The following is a 16,900-nucleotide window of genomic DNA, read 5'->3' as shown; positions in this document are numbered from 1 at the left end:
ATGTATTCACTAAACACGTAGTTCTAATTGTCTATTTTTCCTAACGACCACAGTAATTAAAACACGAGTTCGATATGTGTAACAATTTTGTAAAATGATATACACGTAAGAAAAAGTCCATTTCATTGTTTTTAATAACAATTTTAGAAAATATTTACTTGCATAAGAATACCACCATTACCATGAAAGTTTAATGTTTTGTGAGTGCTATTGTATTCATTCAAAGAAAATCTTTGAAATATAGATGTCAATAAGATGTTCAATTACTGAAATTATTCAATTCTGTAACAGATATTCTACACAATGGCAAACTCTTGGCGAAGCCAAGTACCGCTGGTTGGATCGCAATCGACTAGAGATAGTGGACGGAGATGAAACAACATTTACAATTTTGGCTTACTTCGAGACATTGGCCGTTGCGGTGGAGACAGCTAGAAGACTAAACACCAGTGAACAAGTACTTTGTGGCTCATCTAATGGAAAGTGGGAACGAGATATTTTAAATCTAAGCAACGAGTCTTACGTAAACGATACAGAAACAACCAAAGCATTTGGAAATTTAACACAGAGCCTTCATGATGAATATGTTAACAATATGACCAGAAAAATGAAAACAAGAATGATAACCGAATACGCTGCTTCATATAGGACCGGTGGTGGATATATGTTAGGTTTTGGAAACAGCTATCTATCTTTGATAGTAAACTTTTCCTATCCTATTCTCTCACAAGTAAGCATCGAGATTTGGGTGAAGTTGTCAGTGTCTGGGTCCAATGCTAACTTGACGGCTGAAGGAATTCTTGAAGGAAAGCGTGTTTTGTACAGCATCGTACAACAAGATGGTAATTTAACGTTGTTGTACGACAAGGAAGTGGTACTTCAATGGGGAAAGCGTGTAATTAACACTGGCTTGACAGTAAAAAATCTTGAATGGGTTCATCTCTCACTGACTTGGAGAAATAGTGATGGTCGAGTGGTGATCATGTTGGCTTATGTTGAAGGATATCAACGAACGTATATTCATTATGGCTTCTACATCAATGCTGCTTTTTATATAGATAAAGGAATGTACATTGGCAACGATGGAACGACTGTATTGTTAGGAACTGAGCTTATTCTAGAAGTTGATGAACTTCTTATTTGGCAATATGCTCGTGAGAGTGTTGATTTAATAAAAACTATGACCCTGAAAAGAGAAGGATACATTGAAGGATTAATTGTATTTTGTGGGTTTGATGAGGGATATGGTATGACAACAAATGGTACTCTTTTTGCTTTGCGTGACAATGCAACGATATCAGGATATTACTATCGACAACATAGCACCGCTGATCAAGTTATCGTATACGAAATGAAACCTATAAATGGCAATCCACTTTGGAAACCATCCGGTGCCCCTTATCCAAACGTTGGTAATTATGAAATTAACTTTGAAACAAGTGAGCTCGAAAGAAATGCCAAAAACGAATGTTACAAATTATTTTATACTGGAAATCTTTACAACTACTGCGGTAAATATTTGGTGTCTCAAACATTATTTTATTACCAAGCATGTCTTATGGATGTCACCAACTCAGGAAGTATTCTTCATAGCAAAATTTCCGTTAGCACGTTCGCATTTTACTGTCAAAAAGTACTGTTAGTCTCAAGATGTCAGTTACACGGATTCTACGATGGCTTCCCGGCATGCGAAGAATCGGATGATTTTGATCTTCACATTATTTTCATCTGCGTCGGTGTCTCCATTATCATTTTAGTGTTAATCTGTGTCATAATAATATGCGTATGCCGACGACGAAAGAAAAAAGACGAACAAGATTCTGGACGCGGACGTTCAATTGAACACGGCTCGCCTGCAATAGGCATGTATTCGTCCTATGGTAAAAGCAACGGAGGCAGTTATGATGCAGCAAGTTACGAAACACCTCCACCATACAATTATAATGCACCAGAATTTGATGATCATCCAAAGTCAAACAGAAATACGACAGAAAGCTATTTTTGAGAAACTACACGAACTCCTCTCTTTTTTACATCATTGTTTCGTAGTACATGTAGAATTTTTTTATTCAACACAATTTTTTACATAACATAGTGGTAGTAAGTTGAAACATATGTATGCATGATAAACTTTGAATAGAATAGTTAGAAATGATTTAAAACGTCAATAAATATGTACCAATTTTCAACTATTGCATTCCTTTTTGACTTTAGAGTAAACAGAAACTCTCTCAGTCCCAGATTTTCTTTTTAATTCCTTACTATTTTTCATACTTTTTGCAGGTGAACTCTAAAATTACAGAGAAAGGTTAAACGAATTCTAGCGCATAATTTTAAGCTATTTAAATCTGAGTGCTTTTGACATCAATTTTTATCAGAAAGTTTGTGCAGCATACAGTTTGTAAAGGAAAGACAAATTTTATGCCAGTTCCTTATGACATATTATCATTGTGTTTTAGAAAAAATATCACAAAGAAGAGTTTAAATGACAGTGAACTGTCTTTGGTCTCTTGAAATATAATTTACATAACATAAAATTGACATTCTTCAAACATTGCTTTTTTGGCACATAAAAAATGTTTAACATTGTGCATTTGCAATCATTGCATCGAGAAATCATTTTATTGATACTAACCGTGACCATATTGATAACAGAGTATGGTCTAGCCAATTTCTACTAACCTTTGAATGAGAATCTTTGAATTTCTTAAGGTCGCCACTAAACAAAACCTAATGAAAAGTTTAATGACAATAATTACAAAACAATGATACAAAATTACTATCACCACATCAAACAGACATTAGTTATTAGCTTCACAGAGTAAACAGAAACAATAGTCAATGCCTAGCTAAACATATTTGTTCATTATGTTTGTAACTACTACCGAATTTGCCCAGCCAGCATGCTCTCCATACAATTGACGAAAGTAATCTCCTATAAAAATGGAAAATATCTTAAACACAATGTATAATAACAATAACATGAAGTATTGACATTCCATAAAAATGCTGTCAAATTACCAATTGCCTTATAAATACTTTTTGTAAGAGTTTTTGCTCCCTTTAATTCAGGGATTTGATAATCTCGGCAAGATATTTGCCAGACATGAGTATCAACAGGAATTGCATTAGTTTTATCCAATGACATGAGACAAACACAATCAGCAACCTTTGCTCCCACACCAGGCAATTCACATAATGCTACAACGAAAATGATCAACTTTATTCTTTATAAAAAAATGCCATTTAACATTTTAAAAATTCAAGACAATACACCTGCATGGGCCTCTTCATAAGGAACATCTCTTAGCGATTGCAACCAATTTTTATTCGATTTTTTCAGAAGGGCCTTTGCTGTTTCGTGAATATATTTTGCTCTGTACCCAAACTTCATTTCTCTCAACTCTTGTTCAACTTCTGCTTTGGCTAAAGTATCAATTGATGGAAATTTATGATAAACTACATCATTAACTTCAGCTATAACATCGCCATATTTTACACACATTGCCTCAACCATAGAACTAATACGCTCAATATTGTTGTTGGATGAACATATGAAGCTGAATAAATTTTCCACTGGATCTTGTCGAAGTAGTCTAAAGCCTGAAATCGAGGATGCCACTCGTTTGAAGTTAATGTCTCTACTGCTCCAGCGTTTATAGAGATGACGAACGTCGATATTCAAATGAAAGTACTCGTGAAGAATGGCTTCGTGAGCGGGATTTGGAATCTCTTTTAATTTGCAGGTAAACTTGTAAAATATGCCATCGGAACTTTGCTTAAAAGTCCAAACCTTGCCAGACAACACTCCTCGCCATTCATCATCGTTTATTTTTTTCCATCTAAATGCTTGACCACAAGCAAGAGTGATTCCTAAGTTCAAAAGATCTATCTCACATGGCAATCTTTTCCAATCTGTAGATATAAGTTTAGCGGCCATATTGAACTATGAACGAGACATTTGCATTGAGAAATTTTGATGTGGAGGGAGATGGCATCCCAGTGGTCCAGGTCATTGTCCAGGTGGCGCCAGTGGAGGGAGGTAGTGTCCACTGGTCCAGTAGTCATCAGAGATATACAGCACCATTTTCTCTATTAAGCCATAAACTTGAGTATCTGCGTATTTTGTGGATAAACAATGCTGTAATATTTACGACAGATATTATAATTCGTGGATTGAGGTAGAAGAAATACTTGAAAACCAAACTTCCAACAGAGAAACAAAATTAAGCATGACAGAGGAGAAACAGCGACGCCTTGTTGAAGATAGCTTGATGAAATTGAACGTATTGGATGAGGACTCGTTGACCAATGAAAAACACGAATGATTCTAATCAAGCATGATGACGACGATAAAAGCTCTAGCAAGGACGAGGTTCCAATACAAGAACAATCCATTAATAACATCGAGTCTACTGAAGATATTCAAAAGAAATATCGATGAATCACAAATACAGTTTGGAAGGTTGTTGGCTCACGTGGTATATAGTAGTAGGAATTGTTCATGATGTTGCTGAAGATATGTAAAAAAACTACCAGCGTCTTTCCTTTAGGACGAGAAATCTGATTTCGAAAGTGAAGAGGAGCAATCACCAAAGAGATTTGCCAGAAGATTCAAAGTGTACTCTGCAAAGTTTGTATATACCGATGGAGTATGTTATTGACGAGGGATAGCACAAGGACCAACAAAGAAAAGTGCTGCTTCTCTATGAGATTGTAGAAGCATTAGTTCACGTTCATTCACGAGAGATATCAAAATGGCTGTGATGATGGAGATGAGTATCCTTATTTGATGGCCATTTCTTTCGGCTACGCTGAGAAAAATTCAAGAGTTCGGAATGAATTTGAGGTGTTGCAAATGCTTGGAAAAAGGAAGGTTTGCTTCAGTTGTCAAGGTAACTTTTTATTACATACATCGTTTAAATAGACGGTAATTTGGTCATGTGAAGGAAATTTTTTACGTGATTTGAAAATGCTAAATGAAAATATTGTATACTGAAAACTTTAACTGAGCACACTAATTACTTCATATTCGGTACTAGTACATACAGTTTGTCTTTGCCATGACGACGAACTTGGAGACTTGTAAATTTGTATTTTCGTATAATACGCTTAGTGCTCATTGCAAAGGTTCAGTCTTCATTGCTTTAAAACTGGTTAATGTGATATCACTACACTTTATCATTTTCAAACTATGAAGGTTTTTTTTATTTCTGTTATACAAATTGTATCATCATCACCATATGGCTTGTTGTAAGTTTTTTTTCTCTATTTTCTTGTTATAGAAACGCTAAGAAAAACGAATGTGAAACCCGCCGGACATAAAGAGATTTAAAGTTAGTCATTGTAAGCACACACAGGTGGCAGCAATGAGATAAATACAGATTAATACCATGGTTCAGTGAGTTTCTGAAAAAATACTCATGTAGATTATCAGGCTTCTTTTTCTCTTTTTTCATTATCTTATACAGGTATTTCATTCAGATTCCTATATTTCCGGATTGAGCCAAATTATTGTCACGAGTATTGGAGACATATCTTATCTTACATGAAAAGTACTAGAGTCTCAGACTGTCCTTTTATCCTTTCTTTTGGCAAAATCAACCTGTGATTTGTAAATTACGAACTGAACATTTTTTATTAATTGTACGAAACTAATGATTTTTTTAAAATGAAAACTTTTCAGTGAAAAAATGCCAAGGATGAGCATAACATTGATGTTCCTGTTTTTCTTGCTAATTTGTGTATGGCTCTGTGAAGGTAATACTATCTTTCATATAAATACGATCTTAGGATTGTAGAACGCATTCTTCATATAGTTAAGTTTAATAACTTTATTTTTCTCACATATCGACATGTAATGAATTACTATTAGGACATTCTATAAAATTACGCTCCAAAACACAAAAGTCGGTTTCAACTGAAAAATCTCAAGTTCGTCAGTATGTTATGTCAACTAACGCACAAGCACAAGATGGAGGGCCATACCAAGGGTCATACACCTATGGCAATAATGGTCAATATCCGTCAGGTTATGGAAACATACAAAACCAGTTTGGACAATCACAGTATGATAATGTGCTTCAAATTACAGAACAACGACCGCCAAACAAGGGACATGGTGGTGTTTTGTATTCTCATAGGCCAGTGATCGATCATGACAGTGAGTATGCCTGAAATGAAAAAAGTTTAATTGGGTACGATAACTACCCAATTAGTTTGTAAATGGTTTTGATATGAAAAACAGATGACCATTTGTTCTGCCAATCAGCCTGCATTAAAAATGATATGTGATGAAATTCTAATTATGCCAATGCAATGGTGGGAGGGGAGGGTGAAGGGATAGTCAGCTTAGTTTCACAATGTAAGTGAAAAGTGAACTCGACGTAATAAACCGTGATAGCTATGTTTTTTAGTTCTCGTTGTAATAATGTACCGATCAATTTTCATAAAATGTGTGTGTGTGTGTGTGTGTCACAACTTGACATCCTCCACAGAGCCACTAACATCGCCCCTATTAATTGTACAATAAATATGTATTTATAATAACATGAGCACCTCTTTTTTGAATCTTACTTGAAATGAAGTTTATTGCATGTATTAAATTTCTATATACAGTTTAAATCATACAATGTTCGATGTATAATCATGACAATGTTTTAGTAAATGACATTGTACTATTGTAGTATTATGTATTTAAATATTTCTCTCATTATTCATGTGGCCCGCTGGTCTAGTGGTATGATTCTCGCTTAGGGTGCGAGAGGTCCCGGGTTCAATTCCCGGGTGGGCCCGTTGTAATAATATTTTCTATTTTTAATATATATTTATTTTTTTATTCTTTTAGAGGATATTCTTCCACCTAACAATAAAAAGCAAAAACAAGCCAAAACAAAGAAAATTATCCTAAAGAAAGAAGATGACGAAGAAAAGTGAGAATACGTGTTGAATAAAACTCGATTTAGTCCGTTGTAGATGACTCCCCCACCACAAACAGTGTTTCTATTGCGCATTGACTTTATCATGTGAATTGTATGATGAACATGTATTCACGCAAGGTATTCAATATGCAAATCATATTAACACATTGATTTACAAATTACATTACTAAAAATTTCAGGCCATACGCCACGAAATTGATCGCAAAGGAGGGGTGAATGGAATAGTACCTGAACTTACTGAATTCACTGTCTCTCAGCCATGCCGTTCAGAGAACTGTTTATCGTTCAGAGAACTGTTTATCGTTCAGAAAAAATTGGAGGGAAGGGGTTAGGGTTAGCTAGGGTATACCAGAGGGGTGGTACCATTGAGGTGTACTATGTTACTATACGCTTACACGAAGTATTTGAGATTATGACTATGTAATTAGAAAGATGGTGATCAAACAGAGAGGAATTATTGGTAAAATAAAGAAATTTTCTCCTGAAATTCAAAGATTATTTGCGCTTAGCAACCAGTTCCAATTTTGTGAGAAATGTAAAAAAACTGCTTTACTATTTCGACCGTTTGATTATGCAAGTATCTCATGCAAATGTCAAAAACGGAAAGAAACCCACACACCAAGATTACTTGGTCAAACTTATCCACAATGGAAAGTTATGTGTGATGTTCAAAAACTGCATAGTTTGCGTTTCAGAAGACGGTTTAGAAATCGTGCAATGTATATTTTACCTTTGGGAAACACCGATGACATAATGGAGAAAAAATTTGACTGTAAAAACAGCAAAAGTTTAATGAAGTTCGTTGTAAAGTACACGACATTATTTTTTCACGGTATGGATGTAAAACTTCTTTCTTTCCAAAATATTGAAAGTCTTGGTTTTACAATGAGAATCAACAAACAAACAAGAAAGAGACAGGTGTTGGTTACTGGTGAGTGGAATTTTTTTAATATTTACTTATTAATTTATTATTATAAAAAAACAATGCCTAGTTTACACTTAGGCATGTTGTTCCAAATGTGCATTTATGGGTGTATATTTATCTAAATTGCTATTCTTGTGTTATGCATGCTTTTTCATTGCAAACAACCATACTTCAGTTTCCACAATTTGTTTTTATTCTTGTCTCTAGTGTTATGGTTCTTTCTTGCTTCTGGCTTTTGATTATTGTCTTGCTTTTAATTTAAGATATAATTGAATACTTGAAGAAAATTCGACCAAATGATGCATTCTGCATTATTGGGTGGTCAAGTTTGGATCTATATCCTTGTTCCGATATGAACTTTGTCTTGGGCGAGGCAGATTTTTTAAGTGGATGTGCTGTTATTAGTTTTGGTCACTATGCCAGTATTGCTAATATGAATGTTATTAAAAATCAAATGAAGTCAAATGAGAAACAGTTTACTAAAACCAAGTCTTGTTTTAATCTTTCATCTCCTTCATCAGTTAGTCAACCAGAAAATTGTGGAAATGCTCATGACTTAGCTTTTTGGAGGATACCAAAGGTACATATATATCAATTAAGTGTTACGAACACTTTCGTTACAAGTTCTAGCAGTGTTTTCATTGTCTTGTGATTCTAGAAAAATATATTCACTCATTTTAATACAATGTTTTAATATCTGTCGAAGAAAGTCAATGTCAATGTTTCAGGGAAATCAATACTTTAAAGTCCCTGACTTGAAAATCATGTTTGATCTGTTATTACAGGTTCTCACTCATGAAGTGTGCCATTTGCTTGGAATGCATCATTGTACGTTTTATAGCTGTCTTATGAATGAAAGCAATGATGTTTATGAAGCTGAAAGCCAACCGGCATTTCTTTGTCCAATATGTTTACGAAAACTACACAAGTTTCTTCAGTTTCCAATAATTGAGAGGTATGAATTCATTAAAAAATTTTTGAAGCAGTATGCGGATTATTTACCAAAGGAACGAAGATGGTCAATGAGTGATTTTATGAATACTCACTCAGGAAGCTGGGACTGTAAAGTAGCGCCTTCAGTGAAAAATAAACTTTTGGCCTCTCAAAACTTGAAAAGATTCGGAGATTCTGTGCAATGGCTGAAAGATGTTCTAGTGTTTTTGAGACCTCAGGCACAGCTGTCTTTCAATGCTCATGATTAATTGTGTTGTGATAATTTTACTTCCAAACTATTTGAGAAAATACGTCCCAAATCACTGAGTACGCGAACCTGTACAGTTTCCGTGAGTATCATGCTGGAAATGACAAATACCTGCTTGTATTCCGATTATTACTATGCGTCACGATGATCTATCATATTGAAATATTCGTCGGTACTTGTTTCGTCGAGTACGTTTCATTCTACGTATAATATTTTCATATATCGTTGGAACTTTATATTGTCTTTTCATAGAGATAAACGTCTAGCATAGCTTGGTTTCATTATTTGGCTTAGTTTTGCTTTGTATGCGCTAAATGTTGTTGACGATCACAACTGATAGACTCCAAACATAATTTGATATTTGGTTTAATACGTGTTATACATGTATGATGTGAATGAAGATGCAACGTTGGACGAAGACATATCGACTTTAATTAAACCTCCTGTGAATAAAATAGCGCATTCCTTTCATGTTAATACCTGTGAATACAAACTTGACAAACTGTTTACGAAACAGCGTTGCAGCTCAAATATCAGCAGTGATGGCAGCATGGAAGAGAGTCAAGATAAGTTCAGATCAAACAAGTCAAGTTTAGATTTATTGTATACTAACAGAATACGAGAACTTTCCAAAAGGATTAGCCTCCTTGATTCAAGTATCGAGATTTATGATAATACTGATGTCGAGGATGGTTTAACTGAAGACGAAATGATTGAGAATCATGTAACAAGATTGGGAATACTTGTGAAGAAGCAATCTGCGGCCATTGTAGATCTTTCTAAAGAACACAACGCGTATTTAGTTATGGAAAAAAATACAAGACAAAGATTACAGGCGGAGTTGGAATATAATTGCAAACAAATGAAAATGTTTGATAATCAACTTCTCTTGCTTCAGTCAACACTTGATATCTTAAACTCAAAATTATTAAAACGAAAGTCCATTGTACATGACAGTTCAATTATTCAAACAGAAAGTCGCGCATGGTCTGGTGTTTCTGGCTCGAACGAACAAACTTATCCTGCTATAGAGTCTGCTGCAGTGCTAACTAAAGGTAAAGAAACAAAACTTTATAGTTATAATGCTTTGAAACGTGATGATAAAATTTACACCAAATTTACGCCAAATAACGCTAAATTTACTGACAATTCGCCGATGTCTCTTTTGGAAATGAAAGAAGAGGGAAACGATAGAAAGAATATAATGACAAGAAAAAAAATGATGACTTTGTCATTTGGTCTCGAAGATGACGAATCGTCCATTTTAGTTTAACGACGCACATGCATTAAAGAAATATTCGTAAATGACGATTCTATGTTGATATCAACATTTAAAATAGGATTCGAAAATAATATATGCGATATTGTAATTATTGTACATTGATCAAGTTTATAGGCATTAGGGTTTTAGGAATCTTGTGAATTCCGTAAAAATATATTTGTGACAGTAGGCCTTGCTGTACAGCTGTTCCTAGACATAACACATTACAAGAAAAAATTATGTCGTATACGAAATCGTGTTCCCTAAGATTACGTTTTTAGATTAAAGCCCGAAAAAAAATTCACTGTATTTTTGTGGACATACATCTATTATTATTTTCCAAAACAAGGATAGAAGCAGATTCTGTGTACTATGTTTATGTTTATTCAGTTAAAGTTGCTAGTTATAATTTATTCAACTGACATATATTGATAAATCCATCTTATCAGAACTTAAATACAGTGAAATGTTGAACGTTGTTATTATATATATTTGAGCTTTGAATTGCGAATTGCTTCCTAACTTAGTTTTTGTTTTGGGTCATAGAAATTCTGTTGTTATACTGTTATTGCTCTACAAAGACGTAGTTCTGAAAAGTCCAGCGTTAGGCTTGCAGGTTCTTAACTTTAGTGTTATCCTAACTCAATCCTACCTAGAATGTAAAAAATTTCACAGATATTGGCAATAAAGAACATCTTGTACTTCATACACTGGCTATAATATATACCTGCTTTCTCGCTCATGACAACAGTAATTACGACAATATATAAATATATATATATTGAATTACTTCGGTTGTTGCTATGGAAATATGTGTATTCTAGACAGGTCTGTGTGTACCTATGCTATATGTTGAAAATTCACTTCTTGATTTAGCTACAAACATTTTGAGTTGTTAGCTTGCGTTCTTACGAAATCCAGCATGATTTCCTCCCATTCAATGACACCGTTAGTCACTCAAAGGGCAGAGAAAGATGCTCTTAACAATCTTACGGACCGTTTCGCCGCTTACTTATCGCGAGTGAGAGAAATGAGAGAGAAGAGCATACATTCAGATAATGCTAACTTTGTCAGCACAATAAAGATATTGGAAGACGAAATTCTTCCCTAAAAACGATGTACGAACGTCAACTGGAAGACCTAAGAAATCAGTTGGAAGATACCTTACGTGAGAAGAGCTCCTTTCAGATCATGTCATCCAAGCAAGCAGCTCAATTAACAGACTTAAATGAAAGGTTTGACGTCCAAATTATAACTCTTCTATAAACCAAAAAATTGTCTGATTTCTAAAAATAATCGTCATCCATAGAATACAGATTATATATTGATTGGAAAACAAAGATTTATCCCTTAAAAAGTAATACTTTGTTTGAAGAGTATTGTTTAACATTTTCACGTGTTATTTTATTCTCACATGACAATCTCAGTATCTGAAGATAGGGAAATTATGGTTTGTTTTTAGTTTTTATAATGTAATTGTGTCGATTTGCCTTGAAATATATATTAAATGGAGAAGTTTAACCTTTCACCAATGAAAATGCTGCCTCGCTTAATCTTATGAATCTACGTATCCTCTGAAACAGCATGGTAATCGAATCGGATTAATGGTTTTCTCATCAAAAGATATTTGTGTTTCTTAATTACAAGATTACATACCAACATTACTCAGCTGCCAAACGGTACTGTGTAGATAGCGAAAACAGGTGCTTATTGAGCAGCTTGGTAAGAGATTGGATATTTCAATTGCACTATTTTTAAAAAATTTAATCCGAAGAGCTAGGTTCCAGCATACACAGGAATTTGCGGTGTTTAGTTGAGTATATTATAACAACAAGAAAGCCAGACAATAAATTGGACCGTAACGATTTTAACGCAAAAAGCATGTCCATTTTGAATTAGCAAATGATATAAAGCATCGTCTCTTGGCTATTCTCTTTGTGTGTTTTTTTTTCGACATCATACAAACCACCATCATATATATTACCAAGTACATACAAGTCCTGTTCCCAAGTGCATGAGACACCATTGCATTCAGGTGATAAACGGATGGCACATCGTTATAGTTACAAATTTTAATTTTATATATTTTTATCACCTAATGTCTAATACAGACTGGCGGAAGAAAAAAATCTTCGTAAAAAGGTAGAAAACGAGCTGGCAGACACGTATCGTAGACTAGCTGAAAAGGAAGTGCAACTTCAAGAAGCAAGAGTTACAACAGCACAGCACATGAACTCACACGAGGATACGAAACGCGACCGACATAACGTCACAAATCATTTAATTCAAGCACAACATGATTTAGATAACGAAAGTGCAGTCAGGTCAAACCTAGAGGCCACGGCACAAAGTCTAAGAGACAAACTGAGGTTTGATGAGGAAATTCATCAAAAGGTATCATGCTTTGTGATATGCTCTTGCTAAGAGTTCGTCGTTTGAGTGCCAAAATATTTGCTCTCTTTAGGAACTTCAGGACTTCAGGTTTCGTCTTTCTGAGATGGAAAGGGCTTTAGTTATTGCTGATGAAAGACTACACGAACATAATATTGTAGATGAAAATCTCTCAACAATGTTAGCACAACTTAAACTTCGTTCTGACGAACAGTTACGACGATACAAACATGAATCAGAGTGTTCCTATCAATCACACGTAGGTTTTGTCTGTATATGCTTATTTACGATCATGCACCTATGATTCACAGCTGATGGACATTGTTTTAAAATAACCGTCATCATAGATAACACAAATGCAAAGTGAGTTGGCCGATGAAACCAGAAATTTAAATGAAGCATTGGAACAAAACATCAAACTCAAGGCAGCACTGGATGAAATGAATACCAAATGCGTTGGTCTTGAATCAAAGGTAACCATGCATATAACTTTGGCTTTGTTGAAGTTTTTACTGATAGCTCATAGATTTATTATATTTTGTTATGTTTTTACGTCCGTTAGCAATTTAGGATACTTTAGTATTTGCGTAAAACAATTGATTTGTTTTTATTTAGTGTCAAACATTGGATAACCAAAACCGAAATTTGATTCAAAGTCTTGAATTAGAACGTCATCAATCAACAAATACCATCAAGACTCTTGAGAACAAGTTAAGAGAAGTACAACAAGCGTTGATGAGTAAAATACGTGAACTCGGTTTGGCCTATAGTATGCATGCACCTATTGACTTGGAACTTGGTTCACTTACCGCGCTCCTTGAAGCTGAAGAGAAAAGGTTTGACTTTTCATTTTTGCACATTGTTATAGGTTTTTTATGCATCATCAAAAAAATAATAATTATTTTCTCTTTCCTAGACTTGCATTATCTTTATCAAACAAAAAACCCACCAACACATATCGGTCATCTATTTTATCAGCATCTTTAACGACCCCAAAACCAGTGATGACAAACTCTTTAATACGCAATTCAACAAGCCTTCCAAATGTTCACACTGCAAAAGAAACTAAAGTTCAGCAAAAGTTGAGACCAAAAACTTCTCCAGGTACGTTCATTTTAACAATGGGAAAAGCAAAATAACTGTGAAACTAACATCATTTTTTTAGTTTTGTAACCATAAGTCTTTATTATAAATGTTATTTTTTTTAGCTACAAATGAAAGCCCCCTTCCACGACCCTTAGCTCGTTCATACTCACCGCATAAATTCAGTTGTGTATACGTTGATGATTTTTAGGTACTCGACCAATCACGACATCCCTGCCAGTTTCTTCCAACATATCGTATATTCCAAACTACGTTGACTTTTACTCTCCAACATCCAGGTAGGTCAAAACTGGAACCATTATCTTCGTATTATTCTCTGTAAACTGAACCTCTCGAAGCTGTCAGCTAAAGCAACTGCATGTATATACATTAAATCACTTAAATAATTACTTTTTACTGAAGCATTCTTGATATTTTACTTGGGATAAACTTTGATGTTTAATCAATCATTGAATATTTGTCCTTGAATTTCATGAATTGTAGTCATACGGGTCACGTGAGGATCCTTGAAGTCAATCCATCTGGAAAGTATGTTCGTCTCTTTAACAACTCAACATTTGAAGTAAGTCTTTTAGGTCATCATTCTCACCGATATTATCAATGTTGGCCCGTATTTTTTTCCTTTAAATCATGGTTTTGTTTGAATAGATTTATGTGTGTAGTGTTGACGTGCTAATGGCCCAATCATTTGTTTGAATATGTTTCTCCGATTTTTTTCTTGACGTCTATCTTGGTGGCCCAAAAATGCTCTTTAGGCAACTGAACATGCAATTCTTTTAATAATTTTTGCCATATTTTCAGAATTGAATAACATGTTCTTTCGTATCACTTAGCTGAAGGAAACCTAAATGAAATTATTGCAACTATATGATTTTCCTTGTCAAACTTTCAAATGTTTCAATATTTCCTGTGATTTTATCATTATCATATTTTTTGATTTTAGGATGAAGAAATTGGCAACTACATGATCCAACAAAACGTGTCTGGAAACCCTGTGACAGTTTTCAGATTTCCTCCACGAACTAAGCTTAAAGCAAATTCTCACGTTACGGTTTTGTATTTTTCAATGTCTATTTAATCAACAATGATAACTGCATGTTTCCATTTTTTATCTTCTGACAATTGATTTTACGGTCTACTTAAAATGATGTGTTTATCTTGTTAAATTTTTTTTAAGAGTGACTAATGAGAAAATTATCGGAGGGATGTTACTATTGCCAAGGGGAGGGAGGGTTAATATTGCTATGTATTGTATTTGTGTTGAGAATGACAAAGAAACTTCAACCACAGGATTAAAATAAGATGTCTTGTATCATGACGGTCAGCATCAAACGTGAGATTTGAGTGTTGAATGTTTTTAGGTATGGTCAGCATCAAGTTTAGCCCACCACAATCCTCCATCCGATTTTCTGTGGAAGGATCAACATAAATGGGGAACAGGTTCAGAATGCACGACAATTCTTTGCAAACCAAATGGACAGGTAACAGTCATCGCCTATTATATAATAAAGTCCTGAAGATGACAAAATAATCTGTTCAGGATTATTACACACTTGCTTTTACATTAACACACGTGATTATGTTCGATAAATTTTTTAAAAGTAAACTAAAGTTAAATGCACTTAATTCTCATTATTCAACATTCAAGTTTATGACTCATTTGACTTATCACTTTGGTATTTTGGACTTGACTCAAATCTCTCTGATTATTTTTACAATGTTTGTAAATTTATTTTATGCAACTCACTTGAGTACTACACTAGCTGATTGTGCACAAATACTTCATTGAAGCTCCTTAACATAACCAGGAGTTTTTATCGTTCTCTTCTTTCGTTATTGTTTAAACTTGTAACCATCATAAATCAGCGTATTCTGTTTCGACTCTATCCCTATTGTTATTGTAAATATTTTGTTCTTATATTTACGCAAAAGCACAATTAACTGTAAGTCGTTTATCTCTATTTATATATTTAAGTATCACATTTTGTTACACATTCATTCGCACTGATAATGGCATAAGTTTGCCGAAACATGTCTGTAATAAAAGTTTGTTTTACACATTCAGTTTACTATTTTGTTTTTATTATGACGGCATGTTTTTAATAATTTACAAACCTAACATTCCGATCTTTTTTTGAGGCAATTGCCTGGACCACTGCTGCATTTCCTTTTGGAGAACCAAAGCCAATCTCGAGTCGAGGAGAAAAGGGGGACTCACCCCAATATGATGAGCTGAATGAAAGGTCACAAATGATTTTACGTGTGCAATTTTGATAATGATGTCTATTGTTAGCTGTAATCTTTTTCTAACTTCAGTGCATTAAAAGCTGTAAAAATGGAAGGAATGCCATTTTCTTTACCAACGGATCATTCTCTTCATCCACATGCTGTTCAAACGCGTGTTGCACGTGTTGGGAATGGTATAAAAACAGACAACGCCCAGTCTAGAGCGCAACCGAAATCTCCAGAAGATGACTGGAAAAGCAAGAAATCACCAATTTCAAAGGTGAACTTGTTGAATGTTTTGGTGGAAAATTTTTAAGGTTGTTGCTTATATATACTTGTTACTATAACTGAAAAGTGCTAAAAATAAGTATTTTGTTTCACTCCATTTCTTTCCTTGCATTTCAATCAACTGTTGATTCTGTTTGTAAAAAGTATCTTTCTTTGATGTTTTCTGATATTTCAAAATACGTTACTGTTAATTTTACGCTTTGTTCTTCTTTCAAAGGTTAGAACTAGCAAAACTGGTGGAACAATTCGAGTAGTGCCAGCTACAAATTTCAGTTCTCCTTCACAAAGATTTAGTCAAGGCTTGGCGGCACTTAATTCACAACAGAGGCTGTCTTTTCAATCACCAATGCCTAATCCTTACACTGTGCAGCGAATCTAGATACTTTGATCATTGATTTTACACACTAGCAGTTCATTCTTACTACCGTCTGTATGGCCTGTACTCACAAATTTCAATTTTTTTATAAATATACTTGTTAGATCTATGAAAACAAAGACATATTTTATATAAACGTGATTGTATTTTCATGATTGATTTTTCATCTTCTTTTAAATTTTTTTCT

General features: G+C 34.2%; 4 protein-coding genes and 1 non-coding gene across 8 annotated transcripts in view; 4 read left to right on the top strand and 1 right to left on the bottom strand.

Annotated features, from left to right (window-relative positions):
* Window positions 1–2,189, top strand: part of LOC124445623 — a 79,720-nt gene extending 77,531 nt beyond the window's left edge. The window contains 1 exon segment of the mRNA XM_046996364.1: window positions 292–2,189. Coding sequence (XP_046852320.1) covers window positions 292–2,005 — 1,714 coding nt within the window. The 3' untranslated portion in view covers window positions 2,006–2,189.
* Window positions 1,997–4,148, bottom strand: LOC124445628 (N-glycosylase/DNA lyase-like). 2 transcript variants are annotated; one of them, XM_046996372.1, is made up of 6 exons: window positions 3,504–3,586; window positions 3,277–3,426; window positions 3,022–3,201; window positions 2,886–2,935; window positions 2,683–2,730; window positions 1,997–2,290 (listed from the first exon to the last, which is right to left on the bottom strand). In XM_046996372.1, the coding sequence occupies exons 2-6, from the start codon at window positions 3,392–3,394 to the stop codon at window positions 2,186–2,188; spliced, it is 501 nt and encodes a 166-aa protein (XP_046852328.1). In that variant the 5' UTR covers window positions 3,395–3,426; window positions 3,504–3,586; the 3' UTR covers window positions 1,997–2,185. The 2 variants fall into 2 exon arrangements, with proteins under 2 accessions (XP_046852328.1, XP_046852327.1); XM_046996371.1 differs by having other exon boundaries at window positions 3,277–4,148.
* Window positions 4,149–5,323: 1,175 nt separating this feature from the next.
* On the top strand, window positions 5,324–10,815 carry LOC124446616 (archaemetzincin-2-like). 3 transcript variants are annotated; one of them, XM_046997455.1, is made up of 7 exons: window positions 5,324–5,471; window positions 5,687–5,760; window positions 5,876–6,163; window positions 6,848–6,932; window positions 7,121–7,872; window positions 8,130–8,446; window positions 8,652–10,815. In XM_046997455.1, exons 5-7 carry the CDS (start codon window positions 7,374–7,376, stop codon window positions 9,066–9,068), a joined length of 1,233 nt encoding a protein of 410 aa, XP_046853411.1. In that variant the 5' UTR covers window positions 5,324–5,471; window positions 5,687–5,760; window positions 5,876–6,163; window positions 6,848–6,932; window positions 7,121–7,373; the 3' UTR covers window positions 9,069–10,815. The 3 variants fall into 3 exon arrangements, with proteins under 3 accessions (XP_046853411.1, XP_046853410.1, XP_046853412.1); XM_046997454.1 differs by having other exon boundaries at window positions 6,848–7,872; XM_046997456.1 differs by lacking the exons at window positions 5,324–5,471; window positions 5,687–5,760; window positions 5,876–6,163 and adding an exon at window positions 6,646–6,656 and having other exon boundaries at window positions 6,850–7,872.
* Trnap-agg lies at window positions 6,723–6,794 on the top strand. Its single transcript has one exon. It is a non-coding gene; the product is annotated as a tRNA-Pro (tRNA).
* Window positions 10,816–11,146: 331 nt separating the features above from the next.
* Window positions 11,147–16,849, top strand: LOC124446778 (lamin-B2-like). Its single transcript, XM_046997656.1, is given in 14 exon segments — window positions 11,147–11,431; window positions 11,434–11,563; window positions 12,440–12,722; window positions 12,793–12,978; window positions 13,067–13,192; window positions 13,335–13,555; window positions 13,636–13,823; window positions 14,014–14,101; window positions 14,307–14,385; window positions 14,767–14,874; window positions 15,185–15,304; window positions 15,963–16,066; window positions 16,140–16,329; window positions 16,555–16,849. Coding segments are annotated over 14 exon segments (2,166 nt in total). The 5' UTR covers window positions 11,147–11,250; the 3' UTR covers window positions 16,717–16,849.
* Window positions 16,850–16,900: the final 51 nt, after the last annotated feature.

The sequence above is a fragment of the Xenia sp. Carnegie-2017 genome, unplaced genomic scaffold (genome assembly GCF_021976095.1).
Source record: "Xenia sp. Carnegie-2017 unplaced genomic scaffold, XeniaSp_v1 HiC_scaffold_22, whole genome shotgun sequence".
In the NCBI taxonomy this organism is placed as follows: Eukaryota; Metazoa; Cnidaria; class Anthozoa; order Malacalcyonacea; family Xeniidae; genus Xenia; species Xenia sp. Carnegie-2017.
The sequence above is the reverse complement of the archived record's forward strand: the minus strand, read 5'-3'. Positions and strand labels throughout refer to the sequence as shown.